The sequence below is a fragment of the Globicephala melas genome, chromosome 15, assembly GCF_963455315.2.
Source record: "Globicephala melas chromosome 15, mGloMel1.2, whole genome shotgun sequence".
NCBI lineage: Eukaryota > Metazoa > Chordata > Mammalia > Artiodactyla > Delphinidae > Globicephala > Globicephala melas.
In genome coordinates this window covers 64,178,406-64,197,300 of record NC_083328.1, presented here as the reverse complement: position 1 = coordinate 64,197,300, position 18,895 = coordinate 64,178,406, and the positions used below count along the sequence as shown (strand labels likewise).

The 18,895-nt window shown below is 52.0% G+C and overlaps 1 protein-coding gene across 2 annotated transcripts in view; it reads left to right on the top strand.

Moving 5' to 3' along the window:
* MTCL2 (microtubule crosslinking factor 2) overlaps positions 1-18,004 on the top strand; it is a 72,852-nt gene extending 54,848 nt beyond the window's left edge. Inside the window, exons 11-15 of one of the 2 annotated variants that reach the window (XM_030830659.3) lie at positions 442-663; positions 2,233-2,304; positions 3,274-3,344; positions 4,917-6,267; positions 9,808-18,004. In XM_030830659.3, the coding sequence (XP_030686519.1) occupies positions 442-663; positions 2,233-2,304; positions 3,274-3,344; positions 4,917-6,267; positions 9,808-9,960 (1,869 nt within the window). In that variant the 3' untranslated portion in view covers positions 9,961-18,004. Of the gene's footprint in view, positions 1-441; positions 694-2,232; positions 2,305-3,273; positions 3,345-4,916; positions 6,268-9,807 lie in introns of both variants that reach the window. The other variant, XM_030830658.3, reaches the window with a different exon arrangement.
* The last annotated feature ends 891 nt before the right edge of the window (positions 18,005-18,895 follow it).

The following is an 18,895-nucleotide window of genomic DNA, read 5'->3' as shown; positions in this document are numbered from 1 at the left end:
TATGTGACTGTGCATGTCCCCCACTAACCGTAAACCCTGGTAAACATGGGTAAGTGTTGATGAAATATCATGAGAAGCAATAACTAGGAGCCTCTGCCATTCTGTAGCTATGTGACCAGGGACAAATAACCTCTGTGAACCTCTTCCTCCTCTGTAAAGTATCGACAATGGCGGTTATCTTGCTGAGTTTTCTTGAGGGCATAGATAATGCCTGAAAGGCCCTTAGCACAGAGCTTGGTGTGTAGAAGCTGTGCTACACAAGCCTTGACTGTGAGAAACGTTTAGTTCTAACTGAGGAGGTCAGTGGAGGTTCCTGGGTGAGGGGTCCTCTGAGGAGAGCACCCTCCCCCTGCCCCCTGCTGGTGCCCGGGGAGGGACGAGGGAGGGCAGAGAGGAGGGTCCTCCTGGTGCCAGCCACCCGGGTTGCTCTTCTTTCCGCAGATGGAGCTGAAGGCTGGGAAGGGGGCTGGAGATCGGATAGGGCCCGACTGGAAGGCAGCCCTGCAGAGGGAACGGGAGGAACAGCAGCACCTCCTGGCTGAGTCCTACAGTGCAGTCATGGAGCTGACACGGCAGCTGCAGATCAGTGAGCACAACTGGGGCCAGGAGAAGCTGCAGCTGGTGGAGCGGCTTCAGGGTGAGAAGCAGCAGGTGGAGCAGCAGGTAAAGGAGCTGCAGAATCGCCTGAGCCAGGTGAGGTCTGTCCCAGCCCAAGATGGCTTAAGCCACAAGGGGGAAGTTGCTATAGGCACAGACCAGGGGGAAGACTCCTTCAGGTAGAGATGGATCTGTATGCTCAGAGACTGCAGTAGGGACCAGGCCTTCCTCTCTGCCAGGCTCACAGGCTTGCTTTCCTCTGTGTTTTATTCTGAAGCAAGCCGTTCTCAAATATGGCCTCTGTTAGTGTTGTATTCATATCCTCACAGCTTAGCAGTTTCAATGGAAAGAGTTTTCCTTTTCCACAGGGCTCTGATCTGCCAGGTTTCCCATGAAAATTAGAGTCCTCTGACCAAAAGGGGGAAATAGGAAAAACAATCATTGACCATTACAACCCCACTACAGTTAACATGCACCTATCTTATCAAGCTGCTATGCTCCACTGTGACTTTTTCCTTTGTTTATTTTTTATTGCAATTGTATAAGTCAGGACTTCATGTTTATATAAGACTCAAATATTACAAAAGCATACTCCAACCCACTCCCTCCCTTTCTTGCTGTTTAAATTTACATTCAGGGCTTCCCTGGTGGCACAGTGGTTGAGAATCTGCCTGCTAATGCAGGGGACACGGGTTCGAGCCCTGGTCTGGGAAGATCCCACATGCCACGGAGCAGCTAGGCCCATGAGCCACAACTACTGAGCCTGCGCGTCTGGAGCCTGCGCTCCACAACAAGAGAGACCGCGATAGTGAGAGGCCCGCGCGCCGCGATGAAGAGTGGCCCCCACTTGCCACAACTAGAGACAGCCCTTGCACAGAAATGAAGACCCAACACAGCCAAAAATAAATAAATTAATTAATTAAATAAAAGCCAAGCATTTGAAGCCCTTTTAAAAGAAAAGGGGAGGGGCCTTCCCTGGTGGCGCAGTGGTTGAGAGTCCGCCTGCCGATGCAGGGGACACAGGTTCGTGCCCCGGTCCGGGAAGATCCCACATGCCGCGGAGCAGGCCAAGAGCCATGGCCGCTGAGCCCATGCGTCCGGAGCCTGTGCTCCACAACGGGAGAGGCCACAACAGTGAGAGGCCGTGTACCGCAAAAAAAAAAAAAAAAAAAATTTACATTCAGAGATTTTTTGTAAATCATTAATTGAATCCTAATATACATATTATTTACACTTTGCCTCTTTCATAGAGAGCTGTTCATGACAGATGCAGAGGCCACTCTCATTCAGTTTAATTGCTGCTTAGCATACCTAGGTGGAGATACCACTCTGATGTCATTCAGCTGCTGATGTAGCTGTTACAGGCATTGTGGCGTGAATTAACATGGTAATAACAACTATTACCGTGCTTGATATAATGACGCTTATAAAGATGCCTCTAAGTGGTTGGTTTCCTGATCATTTGTCAAACCCACTCCGTTGGTTCAGAGCTGCTGCCTACTGGGAAGGTGGCTCTGAGTCCATGATCTGGGTCATCTGGGCTGCAGAGTGGAGCCTGGGGAATGGCCCTGCGCAGAATAGGGCCCTGCTCACCGTCTTTGCCTGCACGTGACTGTCTTCTTTACTCTTGCCCAGCTGCAGAAGGCTGCTGACCCTTGGGTCCTGAAGCACTCGGATCTGGAGAAGCAGGACAACAGCTGGAAAGAGGTGAGTGGGGTGGCAGGCGGCCCATGTGCTGTGCTCCTGGCTACACTGGAAAGTCTCTCACTTGTGGGGAATGTGACAAGGAGGATGCTAATCCTGTCCCACAGGTCACACACCCTCACGCCCTTGGGCTTCTCAATCCTGAGGTCTCTACTTCATGGTTCCAGCCTTGGGACCTGTCAAGAGCCCCCTGTTAGCTCCGTCCTTCCATGCCTGGGACAAAGGCTAGGTGTTTCTCTGTGTTTCAGTTGTGGCTTTCTCAAAAGCAGAGCCTCCAAAGAGCTGTGTGATCCTGGGCAAGTCACTCTCCCTCTCTGGGCCCCAGTTGCCTCATTGGTAAAATGAGAATCACTTTCTCTGCCTTAGCCCAGCCCTGGTTGTGGAGATCAATCAGTGAAGTTTGCTTCTAAGCCTCAGGTGCACTGTCCATATAGCCACACACTGAGTAACCAAAGAGTGAACATATGGGCCCTTGCTCATGATAGCCTGAGGAAGCAATAAACGCCAATTCTGGGGAACTGAAGCAGGAGAGGATTTCATTAGGGGCTCAAAAGGGCTGGTGATGCAGGGTCAGAAAACTGGTGCAGGTCTCTGAACCAGGGTGGGGCAAACCCCAAGCAGGACCTCAGGTCACTGCTTTCACCTTCAGCTGAGCAGCGACTACTGGGTGCTTTGTTGCTGCCACTACATTCAGAATACGTTCTAAATAGAGTCTCTTTCCTTGGGTTCCCTCTTGGACCGCCGATTGGCCATGCCTGCATCACGTACCTATGTGTGTGTGGAGAGGGGGTAGGTGCACTGTAGCCAGAAACTGACCAATGGGCATTCTGGATCAGTGCTGACATCACTCCTGCTCTACAAGAGGAGACTCATGCGTGGGGCTCGGGGCCAGCTCCCACCCAGACCCCCTGTTACCTTCCCTCTGTGTGCTAGTGGCCAGACTGACCCTTTCCTGTCTCTCTTCTATGGCAGACACACAGTGAGAAGATCCACAACAAGGAGGCTGTTTCTGAAGCTGAGCTTGGGGGAACCGGCTTGAAGAGGTGCTAGCAGCCCCTCCCCATGCTCCACTCTGCAGCCCCTCCCCCTGCTCTGCCCCCAGCCCCACCCTGCAGGCTGCCCTGCCCCTTTGCCTCTCTTCTCTTCCTCTGCCCTGCGCACCCACCACTGCACCTCAGCTGAATTGGGAGAACACTGGGATATGGTTGCTAAAGATTTTTTTTTTTTTTTTTTGATGTGGACCATTTTTTTAGTCTTTATTGAATTTGTTACAATAGTGCTTTTTGTTACAATAGTGTTACAATAGTGCTTCTGTTTTATGTTTTGGTTTTTTGGCCCGGAGGCATGTGGGATCTTAGCTCCTCCACCGGGGATTGAACCCACACCCCCTGCATTGGAGGGTGAAGCCTTAACCCCTGGACCACCAGGGAAGTCCCCTGGGATCTGGTTTTTATGAACCCCAAGCCACTTAGGAGCTGGGAAAGTTTGGGTGATGGAAACTGTAGCCTGTGCTTTTTTTGATTCTGGGCGTGGAAAACTGGGGCCCCGGAATATCCTAGCTGGGAAAGAAACTGTTTAGCTCCTCTTGGAGTTCTTCCTGTCTCTGGAGTTGGGAGAGTCCAGCTGGACATCTATTCCTGGGACTAGTGAGCAGCATCCTCTGGGCCCAGCCCTGTGCTATAGCCAGGAAAACCCCTAGGGCTATCAGGACCGTGTCTCCACCATTAGGAAACCATTATGAAAAGATTCAGGGTAACGGAACCTCCCAGGGGCCGGGCCCCAGGATAGGAGGGTGGCTCTGGAGTGGTAGTGTGGGACTTGAATTCCAGCACTGTCATTTCTAGCTCTGTGCCCTTGGGCTATACTTCCCATTTCTACCTACTGGGATAACAGGAATTGCCCCCTTGAGTTGTCGGAGGACTGAATGGTCTGACGTGTGCAATGTTGTCACGTAGGCCTGGCACTTACAGTCATCAGGCAGTGCACGTGCCAGGTCTGGGCTGGAGATTAAATGGCGTCCTAGATTGGGTTCCCTCAAAAGTAAACGTTGAGGCAAGGATTTAAGTGCAAATGGTATATTTGGGAGGGGATTCCAGGAAAAGCCTGGAAGTGAGACAGGGTAGGGAAGGCACCATAAAGGAGGTATTATCAACCAGGATACACGTGGGCAAGTGGGTCAGCTTCACAGCATCTCTGGGAGCCAGAGCTGAACATTAGTTCTCCCACCTGGGGCACAGGGAGGCTGGAACCAAGCCACCAAACCCCACTCATTGTTTGTTGAGGGCTGTGTCTAGGGCCATAAACTATGTGAATGTCTAGCTTCCTGTGGGTGGAGGCCAAGTGTGCTCCTGCAGACAGAAAAAAGCCCTCCAGTGGAGAACAGCAGGTGCTCAGAGATGCAGTGCTGCGTGTGTAGGTGTGAGTGTGGAGGGGATGAGGGGCAGGGCACCTACAGCGTCTTCCACAAGAGGTGAGCAGGACCGTCATGGTCCGTCTCCCCACTGCCCCACCGCCCCCTGCCCGCGAAGTGCACGGACCAGGGAGGAAGACCAGAGTACCTGCTCCGCATGAGGCATCTTCCACTAACTCTGCCCTTTCTCCTCTGCGCTTCCCAGGACCAAATCTGTTTCCTCCATGTCAGAGTTTGAAAGTCTGCTGGACTGTTCCCCGTACCTCGCAGGGGAAGCCGCCCGGGGCAAGAAGCTGCCCAACAGCCCTGCCTTTGCTTTTGTGGGCCCCCAGCCAGTGGACCCGGAGAAGGCTGCCCCGGAACAGCCAGGGCTCTCTCCACGTGACAGCAACCGCCTGGGTGCCCTGGGCTGCCAGGAGCCAGCAGGGAAGCAGATGCAGCGCAGCTACACGGCTCCCGACAAGACGGGCATCCGCGTCTACTACAGCCCCCCGGTGGCCCGGCGCCTGGGCGTCCCCGTGGTCCACGACAGGGAGGGCAAGATCATCATCGAGCCCGGCTTCCTCTTCACCACAGCCAAGCCCAAAGAGTCCGCCGAGGAGGACGGGCTGGCGGAAAGCTCCTACAGCCGCTGGCTCTGCAACTTCTCCCGGCAGCGCCTGGACGGGGGCTCCGGGGGCGGCCCCTCGGCGGCCGGGCCCGGCTTCCCAGCGGCCCTGCATGACTTTGAGATGTCGGGCAACATGAGCGACGACATGAAGGAGATCACCAACTGCGTGCGCCAGGCCATGCGCTCGGGCTCGCTGGAGCGGAAGGTGAAGAGCACGTCCAGCCAGACGGTGGGCCTGGCCAGCGTGGGCACGCAGACAATCCGCACGGTCAGCGTGGGCCTGCAGACTGACCCGCCCCGCAGCAGCCTGCACGGCAAGAGCTGGTCACCCCGCAGCTCCTCGCTGGTGTCCGTGCGCAGCAAGCAGATCTCCTCCTCCCTGGACAAGGTGCACTCGCGCATCGAGCGGCCGTGCTGCTCGCCCAAGTATGGCTCGCCCAAGCTCCAGCGGCGGTCCGTGTCCAAGCTGGACGGGGCCAAGGACCGCAGCCTGTGGAACCTGCACCAGGGCAAGCAGAACGGCTCGGCCTGGGCCCGCTCCACCACCACGCGGGACAGCCCCGTGCTGAGGAACATCAACGATGGGCTGTCCAGCCTATTCAGCGTGGTGGAACACTCGGGGAGCACCGAGTCCGTCTGGAAACTGGGCGTGTCCGAGGCCCGGGCCAAGCCCGAGCCTCCCAAATACGGCATCGTGCAGGAGTTCTTCCGCAACGTGTGTGGCCGGGCGCCAAGCCCCACGTCCGTACCCGGGGAGGAGGGCGCCAAGAAGCTAGAGCCCATCTCCCCCGCCAGCTACCACCAGCCGGAGGGCATGGCCAGGATTCTGAACAAGAAGGCGGCCAAGTCAGGCGGCAGCGAGGAGGCCAGGCTTTCCATGCTCCCCCAGATGGGGAAGGATGGGGTCCCTCGTGATGGAGACGGAGCCACGGTCCTTCCCAATGAGGTAGGTGGGTGGGGTCTGCCCTTTTTCTTGGGAGGTGAGATTGGCTTATAAGGTCCCACTCTTGGTTTTCAAACTCAGGCATGTGGTTTGTGTATTTCAAAAGGTCCTTGTGCTGCTCTGGGATGGGGGTTGGAAGGCCCCAGACCTGGAACAGCAGACCTGATGGACACACAGTCTGAATACAAGAGACTGGTGAGCATGGTGACATTCCCACCTGCTTTGCCACCACACCCCAGACATTGCCAGCATCCCCTCCAGGGAAGAGGCATTGCCGCTCACTGCCCTCCTGCTACCCAGTGGTGTGCGGGAGCCAGCTCCTTTGGTTCATGAGAGCCAATCGTGTACATCTCTGTGTTTAGTGATGTCACCTTAGTACCTTGCGATCGGCCACCAGGGGAGGATTTACTCCTTGAAAATTAGAAATACTGCATGGGAGGATTTACTCTGTGAAAATTGGAAATGCTGCAAATCAGGGCTTCTCCTCTTACTCCTGGGAAACTAGTCATTAAACATGTACCAGCACACCACTGCCCTCACCGAGACTGTATCCCTAAGTGCTTCCATTTTCTCTGGGACTGTTTTGCTGCTCACCCCACTCCTGATACCAATTTCAGATTTAGTTAGGGATCATGTGCATGTTAGTAAAACGACGCATGTAAGTTAGCTTTGCAGAAAGGGAAATTGCAGAGGATCTCACGGAACCCAAGGGCAGGGACCCAAAGGCCCCAGTGGCTGCTCTGTCTCCCTCTCCTCTCTCCTGAGCTTCATTTTCTCTGATGTCCTCTTCCTCCCTCTGTCTCTGTTATATTTGAATATGGTCCAGGTGGGCTCTGCCTACTCTGCTTTTGTAACATCTTCCAGTTCCAGCACCTAAGGGAGACTGACTCAAATCCCTCTGTCCCCATTCCACATTTCAGGAAGAAACTGACTAGTGTAACTTGAGTCCAGTGTAACCCCCTTGGTCCAGTCAGCTGTGGTCAGGGGTGGTATCATGGTCTGCAGTGCACAGAGTGAAGGAGGGTTGTAGGTGGGGGCACAGAGAGGTGGCATGGGGTGGGATTGACCCATGTGATTTGTACATATTGTATGTTTAGCTAGTTTCTAGTTTTTCCCTATTACACGTAATGCTGTGGTGAACATCTTGACACAAAAGCATTTTTCCGTATTGCAGATTATTTCCTTACGTTTGAGTTGCAGAAATGGGATTCCAGAATAAAAGACTGTAAATTGTTAAAGGTATTTGATAAATGTTGCTAAATTGTCTTTCCAAAGACTTTGTTTAATTTCTAGAACCCCCAGGAGTGTATGGTGAGTGCCTTACCTCCCTATACTCTCTGGCTGCATTTAAAAAAAAAAAAAACCTTTTAAATATTCATTCCTCTTTTTTTAACTTAAGAAAACCCTTTGTGAGGTTAATATACATACTGAGCATATTGTAAGAATATGGCTTATTGAATTCTCACAAACTGAACACACCCATTGTATTAGAGTTCTCCAGAGAAACAAAACCAATAGGCTTTGTGGTTATGTGTGTGTGTGTGTGTGTGTGTGTGCGCGCGTGTAGAGAGAGAGAGAGGGGGGAGAGAGGGGGGGGAGAGAGAGAGAGAGAGAGAGAGAGAGGAGAGAGAGAGAGAGAGAGAGAGAGAGAGAGAGAGAGAGAGAGAGAGAGAGAGAAGAGAGAAGAGAGAGAGAGAGAGAGAGAGAGAGATTTATTATATTGCAAGCTGAAGACCCAGGAAAGCCAATGGTTTAGTTCCTAAGTCCAAAAGTCTGAGAACCAGAAGAGCCAATGGTATAGCTCCAGTGCAGCATATGTAGCTGATACAGTTCCGATCTAAAGGTCATCAGGAAGGAAGAATTCTTTCTTACTCAGGGGGAGTCAGCCTTTGTGGTCTTTCAGTACATTGACTGATTGGATGAGGCCCACCCGCGTTAGAGAGAGCCATCTGCTTTACTCAATCTACTGGTTTAAATGTTACTGTCTTCCAAAAGCATCCTTGCAGAGGCACCCAGGATAATATTTGACCAAATATCTGGACCTGTGGCCCAGTCAAGCTGACACGTGAAATTAATCATCACACCCACATAACCACACCTACATAAAGAAACAGAGGTACAAAGCTGGCCGTACTTTGAATGTTGGTTTCACAGTTGATCCAGATGTTTTTCAGTATGTAAAATGTGCTTATTACCTGTTGACCCAGTAGTTCTCCTAGGAACGTAGCCTATGGAAATATTCACAGAGGTGGATACGTGTGTAAAGAAGTGTATTGCATTATTAATAAAAATTGCTAAGATTTATTGAATACTTAATAGGCGCTATCAAATGCTTCACATATACCTTATGTGACCCTCACAGCAACTTTGACAAAGGTATCACATCCCTCATCTAAGAGCAGGAAAAATCAAGGCTCAAAGAGGTTAAATAACTTATCCAAGTTCACATAGCTGGTAGACAGTTGGGCTGGGAATTGAACCAAGCAATTGAGTTTTACAGCAGCACTTTTTTTTTTCGAAGTATAGTTGCTGTACAATATTATATAAGTTACAAGTGTGTAATATAGTGATTCATAATTTTTAAAGGATATAGTCCATTTATGGTTACTATAAAGTATTGGCTATATTCCCTGTGCTGTAAAACATGTCCTTGTACAATAGCTTATTTTATACCTGATAGTTTGTACCTCTTAATCCCCTACCTCTATATTGCCCCTCCCCGCTTCCCTCTCACCGCTGGTAACCACTAGTTTGTTCTCTATATACGTGGGTCTGCTTCTTTTTTGTTATATTCACGAGTTTGTTGTAATTTTTAGATTCCACATACAAATGATATCCTACAGTATTTGTCTTTCTCTATCTAACTTATTTCACCCAGCATAATGCCCTCCAGGTCTATCCATGTTACTGCAAATGGCAAAATCTCATTCTTTTTTTATGGCTGAGTAGTATTCTATTGTAGATATACACCACATCTTCTTTATCCATTCATCTGTTGATGGACACTTAGGTTTTGGCAATTGTAAATAATGTACACAGCACTTTTAACCATTATCCCTGTGTGTTGCTAACAGTAAAAAAAAATTAGAAACTACCTAATATCCACATAAAAAATGCATTGGATAAATAAATCAAGCTACTTCCACGCAGTGGAATAGTATGTGGCCATTAAAAAGAAGGAGATCTGGACATACATGACAAAAAAGGGTTCATGTTTTGCAATTACAGAATAAGCTGTAGGGGTTGAAATCATTTGGGTAAATGCATGTGTGAGCAATGTTTTGAGAACTTATCTTTCATGGACAATGTCTACTTTCTTCTCTGTATATTCCAGAATTTATTACCTTCTGGAAGATTCTTTATGAGCATTCATTACTGTTCTAATGGGAGAAAATAATTTTTAAAAATTGGTCCGGAGAGGGGCTACAGCCCCTGGGAACTGGTCCCTGGGCACAGCTGAGTCCAGATTCCTTGCCTGGCCACCCAGTCCCTGGGTGGGCAGTGCCTCCTGGCTCCTCCCGACTTCTTCCTCCCTCCTCCCAGGATGCCGTGTGTGACTGTAGCACCCAGTCTCTCGCCTCCTGCTTCGCCCGGCCATCCCGCTCTGCCGTCCGCCACTCTCCTTCCAAGTGCAGGCTGCACCCTTCGGAGTGCGCCTGGGGTGGGGAGGAGAGGGCCGCCCCTCCCAGTGAGTGACAGAGCAGCCGAGCTCCCCACCTCAACCAGCCCAGTCCCTGGACAGCCAAAGGGAACCCGCGGAGAGGAGACGAGGTGAGGGCCCGCGCCCCCTGCATCTCTCGCCCAGGAGGGACAGCAGCTGCACCACCGCCGCAGAAGAGCTTTCCCATCCAGGTAAAGCGGGGCCTCCTGCTGACTGCTGGGTGGCGATCTCTGACTTCCCAGGGGAAGGCAGCGAGTGGGAGAAAGACCAAAGCTGGGCTTCAGAAGCAGCTCCAGAAAGATCCCTTGGGAGCTGATCCGTTGGGAGCTGATCCCTGGGTCATAAGGGAGAGCCTTGCCTGGTTCTAGCCACACCCACTTCTCAGAAGAGCCAAGGAAAGGATACACTTCCGGCCATGCCCCTCAGGGAAAAGGGCTCACAGAGACATTCCCTGCCCACCACATCCCTCTTCACGGGGAGGAAACACCAATGAGAAGAACAGGCTTTGCTCTAGGGCTCAACCTCGGGTTCTTGGTGGAGCTGAAATGGGCATCACGCCGTCCGTTTCTTCCCTCCACCGCCTCCTCCTCCCAGCCCTGCTGCTCTGGATTGCTATGGCTCTAGGGGATATGAGAGGGCGGTAACCAGGGTCAAGTATCTGCTTGGAATCCTGGAGCCCTGGATCTCCCTGTAGCTTGGGTGCAGCAAGGACTAGAAGACGAGGGGCTCAGGGCTGGAGAGCCACTGGAACTGCCTTTCTTGCCAAGGTGACCTGGGGGGCCCCAACCTTCCCAGGAGACTCCTTGAGGACAGAAATAGGTAAAGTCCATCTCAAGACCTGGTGCACAGATAAATAAATGCCTAATTGCCCACTGCCTTGATCGCTGGGGTCTCTTTCCCTGGCACCCTGGAGGGGCACCGCATCTCCACTGTGATTACATCCTGCAGCTGGTGGAGGGCAAAGACGTTCCCAGTAAGAGACTCCCAGATGGCCAGGTCAGGCCAAGGAGCATTCCGAGAGGCCAGTGCCCCAGGACGTGGCAATAGACTGGGGCCTGGAAACATATTTCTTGCCTCGGGTGTTTATTTGAATTTTTCTTACTATAAATATTTAAGGTGGTTTTACTTTATTTTAATAATTTAACTTACCCCAAAGCCCCTAAGGTAATTTATTGGAGGTTGATACATGTACTCTCGCCACTGGGACAATGCAAGGCTTTAACACGATGGACAGGCGCAGGGTCCCCTGTGTGGATGAGGCAACTCAGCAGCCGAGCTCTGGTCTCCAGGTCAGCTTTGGAGGGCCCCACAGCGAAGCTGGAGCTCTGCAGCCTGCTCCCCCAAAACTGCTGACCCTTTGGCCTCAGAGCACCCCTTTACACTCAACACCCGGTACTTGCCCAGCCCCCAGACGTGAGTCTGTACATGCTCACAGCCAGGGTGGAGGGCTGGACCGCTTCCCAAACATTTTCCATTTTTTCTCATCTTCCTCCCTCCCTCTGAAACCTTTTTTGTTTCGATGAGTCAAACACGGATGTCTAAGGCTTTATCAAGAGCATGGAGATCTCTCCAAGTTCCCCAAGTGAGAACTCACAGGAAAACAGGACTGAACTTCAAGAATGTTGTTTATTGCAGCTTTGCACATCGATCTGAGAGTGTCTGCCAGCCTGCCTCAGTTCTCACCAGCCTGCCAGCTTTTTCACCAGCCTCTCTCCTTAGCCTTATGGGCTCTCCCGGCTCGCCTCCCAGCCCCAGCTCCACGGCCCGCCCTTCCCCATGTCCCATGTGAGCTGCCTGAGCCATCGGATGGATTGCACCGTGGCTCACTGCAGTGTGGTGATGGGGGAGGGATACTCAGATGGCCTCCCCCTTGGTGCCAGTGAACCTGTTTTGTTTACACACATCGGCCTGTAACGGGCTGGGGGCTCAGAGTGGAAACACCAGGATAGAGTGGCTTATCTGTGAATTTGCCATTAGGAAGACAAAAAGCCAGCAGCGTGGCCAATTTGCCCCCAGGACTCAGGAGGTGCCTCTGCGCTCCCACCTACCAGCTGCCGGTCTTGCCCTTTCTGGGGCACCTGGACCAGTTACCCAAATTCCTTCATCGCCATTCCCTCTCGGTAGAACTTGGGGCTACGTTGGTGCAAGCAGCCACTTCCTCATGCCATAGCGACCTGTGTGGGCAGAGCAGGCAGGCTGATGGAGCCATGGGCCAATCCCCTCTAGGAAGACACTGCTCCCACCCAAGAGGTCAGGGGGCCCCTCCGAGGTTATCTCCAAGTGAGGGGATTCACACAAGGCCACAAGCCACCAGAGGCCTCTGGCATTTCCCAGAGCTGCAGAGGGCCAGGGAGGCTGTGCTTCTAGCCTTGGGGAGAAATCCTCGTGAGACCTGAACCCTGCGGACCGCTCAGCCTTACCGTCGTTCTCATCCAAGATTGTCCTTGCGTTCTCATTGTCTTAGAGCATGGCCACCCAGACCTCAGCCAGTGTCCGAGACCCCAGAGCTTGGTTTTCAATAAAGTCCCAGTTTCTGCTTCCTGCATGCCACTGTGCAAGGTCACTCATCACTGTTCCTACAGAAGCCTCTGGACGAGGGGCTTGATGGGGTTGAAAATGTTACGTGTAAATATTGGTTTGGTTTGATTTTTAGCATTTTAATTAGTAACGGTTGTGTTTTCTTTTTTGGGGTGGGGGGTTGGTTTGTAAAAACTCTCTACTCTTTTGGAATGTAATTTCTAAGTTTGTTTCTTCAAATGCCTTTTTAAGTCTTGGTAACATTCCCAAAGCAGAAAACTGCCTGGCGCTCTGTGGGGACTCCCCTGGAGCATTGGGTCCCAGGAAGGAACACTGCCCTTTCCCCCTTTCTTCCCCTTCCTGCTGCCCCTTACCTTTTCACTCCTAGCAGCTTCTTCTTCCTTCCCTTCCTCCTCCTCCTCTATCCTTCTTTTTCCTTTCCCCATCTCTATTCTCTGCAGCCAAAGTCCCAAGGAACCCTGGGGTCCCAGTTCCCTACAGACCCCTGGGTTTGGATCCATTGTGTTGGCACCAGTTCGTTGAGGGGAAATGGGAGACCAGTTGGCATGGTTGACCCCAGACTGGACGATCTTGTGTTTCTTATGTCTGACCTCTTCCCAGAGCCAAATTAAACCCTCCTGGGGGCAATGATGTCTGTATTTGAAATGAATGTCAAACCACTTTGGCACATCAGTGGTCCCTAGATCCTGCATGCACAAAGCATCAGTATCCAAGTCCCCGTCACCCTGGCAGCCCTTCCCCCCACTCTCCCCCCGCCCCCCGCTAATTCTTTCCCCACCAAAGGCTGACCAATTGTAAAAACTCCTCCAAGAGGTCTTGCTCAAAATGGCCCCTCCCCTTGGTCCCCCCCAGGGACGCTCCTCTACCAGCTGCTCTCCCAGGTGACGAAGTTGAGGACCCAAGACTTGACCCTCTTATACCCTAATTGCCACATGGCTCCCTCGTGCCTGCCCCCATGCACCTTTCATGGTTTCGTCACCCGGCCTGTTCTCCTCTTGCCCATCCAACTGCCAGGCCCTTCCTCCCTCTCCTCTCCCATCTAGAATGTCCTCCCCACCCCAGCTTTGCCAGCCTTCCAGCCCCACCAGCATCACCTTCCCCCGACCCCGTACACCCCCCCTAGAGCACATTGCTATTTAGAAATTGCTTCCCCATGCCACATCTCCTTCAGACTTCTAAGGGCCAGCTCTGGGAGGCAACCTTGGTAGGATAGGGGTTAGTGCTCCCATTTTACAGATGACAAAACTGAAGTGCAGGTCTCATCCCTGAGTCACCTAACTGGGAAGTCATCAAGTTTAGACTAGAACTTGGGTCCACTGGATCCCCCAGCCCAACACTGTCCTGCTTGCTGTGTCAACCCACTGCCCCACTGGAGGCTTTGTGTGGGTATAGGACACCGAGAATATGCCACTGCCCAACCCAGACATAAAACCAGTCCACTCTGAATCACTGGACCCGTGTGTCCCAGAGGGTGGTGTGGGGACCCCCTGCATCAGAATCCTCTTAGGCATGTCCAAAATGCAGCTTCCTGGGACCCGCCTCAGCCTCTGGGCCAGGAATCTGCGTATCTAACGAATTCCCAGGGAGATCCTGAGTACCAGTGGCCACACCATTGATGTTCACAGCCCTGACCGTTAGGCCATCTTTTTTTAACCAGATAACCATGATGTTATATCTTAAAAAGAGCACTGAGCTGGTAATTAGGGGGCCTGGTCCTCAAGCCAGCTCTGATTTGGGTTAATTATGCTGAGAATTTCCAAAAAGCACTGGAGGCAATTTACAGTCTTAGTCATAAGGATCAGTAAGACAACAGAAAAAAAGAAAGTCAGGAACTTCCTTGGCGGTTCAGTGGTTAAGACTCTGTGCTTCCACGGAAGAGGTTATGGGTTCGATCCCTGGTAGGGGAACTAAGATCCCGAATGCCTCACGGCGCAGCCAAAAAAAAAAAAGTACAAAGAAAGTCAAAAAGCAAGAGGAATGATCATTCCCCAAATCTATCTGACATGATTCCCATAATCCTGCAATTAAATTTTACTCTTGAGTTTCCTGGCAGCCACAGTAAAAAGGGAAGCACATCACGGTAAAAAGGGAAGCATGTCATCATCCAGTCATGGGATGTAACCATAGTTGCCCCAGCAGACAAACTCTTCTGCTGCTAATTTCAAGCATGTGTCCTTCCTTCAAAGTCCACTAAGCCGGTTGCAGTGTGAACCTAAGATGCAAGGATGGTTTCTATTTTTAAAATAATAATAAACGGCCACCAACTTGAATGGCCTTGGCCCCGGAGCATGTGGCTAGTCTGTACCTCAGTTCTTCCAGCTGCAAAGTGGGAGAATGTCCTTGCATGGCTGTGCTGAGGACCAAATACAGTACTGTGCCTGGGAATCTGCCTGGGAAAACATAAGGTTCTACACCCATGGGAAGTGGTCCGATCACACTCATTGTCCCCACACCAGCCTCCTGGTGCCCTGGCCCTAGGGGTGATACACCCCTCACTAGTCTTAGTGAATAGAAAGAAAAATAAACTGGACCTACCCCCTCACTTTTTTTAAAATTGTGGCAAAACATACATAAGACATAGCCATTTTTAAGTGGCTTTAAATACGTTCACAATGTTGTGTTGATACAACCATTACCACTCTCCACTTCCAGAACTTTTTATCATCCCAAGCTGAAACTCTATACCCACTAAACAATAACGCCCCATCCCTCTCCCCCAGCCCCTGTAACCTCTGTTCTACTTTCTGTGTCTATGAATTTGCCTAGTCTAAGCACCTCATATAAGTGGAATCATACATACAGTGTTTGTCTTTTTGTGTCGAACCCCCTCACTTTTTTGGATGAGGAATCAGGCCCAGAGAAGGGACAGAGTGTCTCACCCAAGGTCAAGACAGCAGGTTAAAGGCAGAATCAGGACCAGAACCCAGGCTTCCTGACTCCCATCAGGTTCTGCATCCCCAGTGGTGAGACACCCCCCACCTACCATTCCGTGGTCTTGGTTGAACCCCTTCCTCTCTCTGGGCTGTATGTTCGCTCCCCACTGCCCACCCATCCTCTCTTTTAATATCTTCCTCCGAAGCTTCCCCTCATCCTGCCTCCTCTTCTCCAGCCGATTCCCACCAGCAGACTGAGTGGCCCTGACCCATGGCCAGGTTTTCCTCTTCTGAGCCTCAGGCTTCCTTGTAGCACCCATGCCTCAGCCCTCCCAGAACGGCCTCCCCGGCTCCACTCGTCTCCCGTGGATTTCCCTGTAACCTCAGCAACTCCCTCCCTGCGCCCTCAGCCTCACATTCCCATCCTCCCATGTCTGTGGTCTCCCAACTCCGGAGGTTTGCTTTCAGATCTGGTTGTATTCCCTGGGTTCTGTTTTATTTTGTGTTTCCTCACACCAAAGGGGGAACCTTTCCCCAATGCCTCAGGCTGGGCTTGGCCTCAGTGACCACCACCCCCAAGCCCAGAAAGACATCCCCCCATCCCACCCTTGAGCCCCATTTTCTTCTGTCCACAGCCTCCCGGCAAGACCCCAACACTCTCCACTGGGAATTGGGGGGGAACTTGGATCCCCCATTTTGGCCTCCTCTGTCCTGCCCTGTCCCACATGGCCTTGTTTGGAAAGTAGGTACAGCCTAGCTTGGGTTCTTCTCTCCCTGGCCATCCGTCCATCTGTCTGTCCATTTGACATCCCCCATACTCTCCACTCTCCCCTGGGCCTCACAGCCTCTGGGACAGCTTGCCCTTGGCAGAACCTGTAGCCCACCCTGGCACTACCCCTTACCCCTCCCAATAGTGTTTGCGGTTTGCAAAGTCCACAGACCCAAGAACGGAAGGGGACTGGTGACATGATGCTGGGCCTGAGTCGCCTGCCCAGGGCTCTTCCCCGCCCCTCCTGCACTCTTCTTGGACCCTACCTTGTGTATCCCATCAGCCCTACTCCACTCCCTTCCTGCCCTTCACCAGCCCCCTGGACCCCAGGGTCTAAGGAAAGGAGCTTTGGTTTCCCCTAAGCATCCTTGAAGGGCCGAAGTCGTCAGGGCCTGGCCACCTTGTCACTCTCCATTCTGATACCACTCAAACTGCTCCCATGAAAAGGAACCTCAGCCAGGAGTCTGGAGACCTGGCCCAGGAGATGTCTTAACTTCTCTGTGTTTGTCTGGTTGTATGATTTTATGATAAGCACGAGGATGGTCCTTAGGGCCCCAGAGCACCCCTCATGTTTTGGAGTCCTGCATCACCATCCCCTCTCCACTGGGCCCTGGTATCCTGGCTCCTCTCTCAGCTCCGCCGCTGATCTCTGTGCCTTAGTTTACTTCTCCGCACAGGGCGCTCACCACAAGTCTGTGCCCAGCAGCTTCCCAGATATCTTGGTGCCTCTAAGGCAGGGCCTTGCCGGCTGTGGCCCAGCTCCCGGGCACTGTCTTGGGGCACCAGGTTGCTGAGGATGTTGCCTGGAGGTTCTCAAAGAAGCGGGAGCAACACCTGGGCACTTGATAGACATGCAAAGTATTGGGCCCACTCAAGACCTATGGAACAGAACCTTGGGTGGGGGCGGGGGTGGCCAGCAAGCTGGGGGGGGCGTTTAACAAGCCCTCCAGGTGATTCTGATATACACAGGAGTTTGCCACCTGCTGACCTAGACCAGCAAATAGTGTGGCCTGGTGAGGGACTGAGGCTGGCCCTGACCAGGAACAGGAAACACCAACCTCATCTGGACTCCTGAGAGATTGCGAACCCTCCCTGCCCCTACCCAAAGCAAAACAAAACTATGTTCTCCTCTTCCTGGAAACTGGAGGGCTGGCAGAAGGCATACGTTTTTCCTTTCCCTGCCCCTGGCTTGGTTCCAGTCCTACCCACTTCTCCTACTTGTCTGGGTTTTACAAGAGATTGTGTAGGGTTGTGCCAGCTGGGCAGCAGGTGGGCATCCTGGGGTGGGGGGGCGGGAGACAAAAGACCGTGAGACCGTTTATCCCTTGGAAACCTCACCATAGGCTTATGGCTTCTCTTCAAATGGAAAGAAACAACTCCTCAAAGGAAGACTCCTAAATCCCCAGCCAGCTCCTTCTCCTCTCACCTCTCACCTCTAGGGACACCTTGTAGACAAGGCCAAAAAGCAGCTCCAACCCCCAGCGGCTGGGGAAGAGAGCCAGAAGCTGTCCCTCCTCCTCCTCCTGGCCTCCCTCCCCAAACCCCACCAATACTGTGAAGCCCCCTTTCTGACCATCCTGGTTTCCTGGTGTGGACCCTGCAGCTGTGGGCCCTAAGGGTTCCCCAGGGAAAGGCCTTTGGGAGGGAAGGGACTAAGGGCATCCTTGGGCCAAACTGTCCACCTCTCCTGTCCGCTGTTTCTCCTCCCCACTCCTGTCTTCAGAAGGCTCTTTCCCAGGATGGATTGGGTGCTAGGACAACCATGGTCCAATCCGCCAGCTCTCCTTGCCCCCGTGTCTTATTTCAGACATGAGAATAACTGTACAGTGTAAACTTACAAAGCGTTTTTAATGGTTGTAGATTGGAAATAAAGTATGTCATATGAACAGTTTCCATGGACTTGGCCTCTTCTCTGATTTCTCATTTTGGGTGGGTGGGGTGCTCAGCAGATTTGAAACTTGAGTCTACCCCACACCCAGCTGCCTGGGAAGGAAGGAGCCCTGGGAATGCCACAGCCAGCTGGCTGGTTTGGGGGTCACTTGGGAGGAGCCACCAGGGGTTCCTGGCTACTGACTGCTGACACCTCAGAGTCTCCCATGAAGGGTGGTATGACCACTGAGAAATAAATGCAGAGTCATCAAAAATGGAATTGAGGGAATTCCCTGGAGCTCCATTGGTTAGGACTCCGCACATCCACTGCAGGGGGCATGGGTTTGAATCCCTGGTCAGGGAACTAGGATCCTGCAAACCTCACAGTGTGGCCAAAAAAAAAAAGGAATTGAAACTTTCTACAAAAGACTTTCAAAAATTTATCATAAAAAAGGACATGGATTAATTATCTATTACAGTAGAATTAATTATCCCCAAACGTTTATTATATCACAGATGCTGTGGGTCAGGAATTCGGGAGCTGAGTAGTTCTGACTCAGGGTCTCCTGAGGGTGCAGTCAAGTGTCAATCAGGCTGCAATCATGTGAAGGCGTGATTGGGGCTGGAAGATCCACAAGGTGGCTCACTCATGCCTGGCAAGTCAGTGTTGGCAAGAGACCTCAGTTCCTCCCCAGGTGGCCCTCTCCATATGGCTGCTTGAGCATCCTCACAACATGGCAGCTGGCTTCCCCCAGAGCAAGTGATATATGGAAAAAGAGGGTAGAAGCTACAATGTCTTTTATGACTAAGCCTTGAAAATCATACACTGTCATTTCTGCAGTATCTTATTGCTTATACAGATTAGCCCTATTCCTTGTGGGAGAGGATTATACAAGGGTATGAAGACCAGGAAGTGGGGAA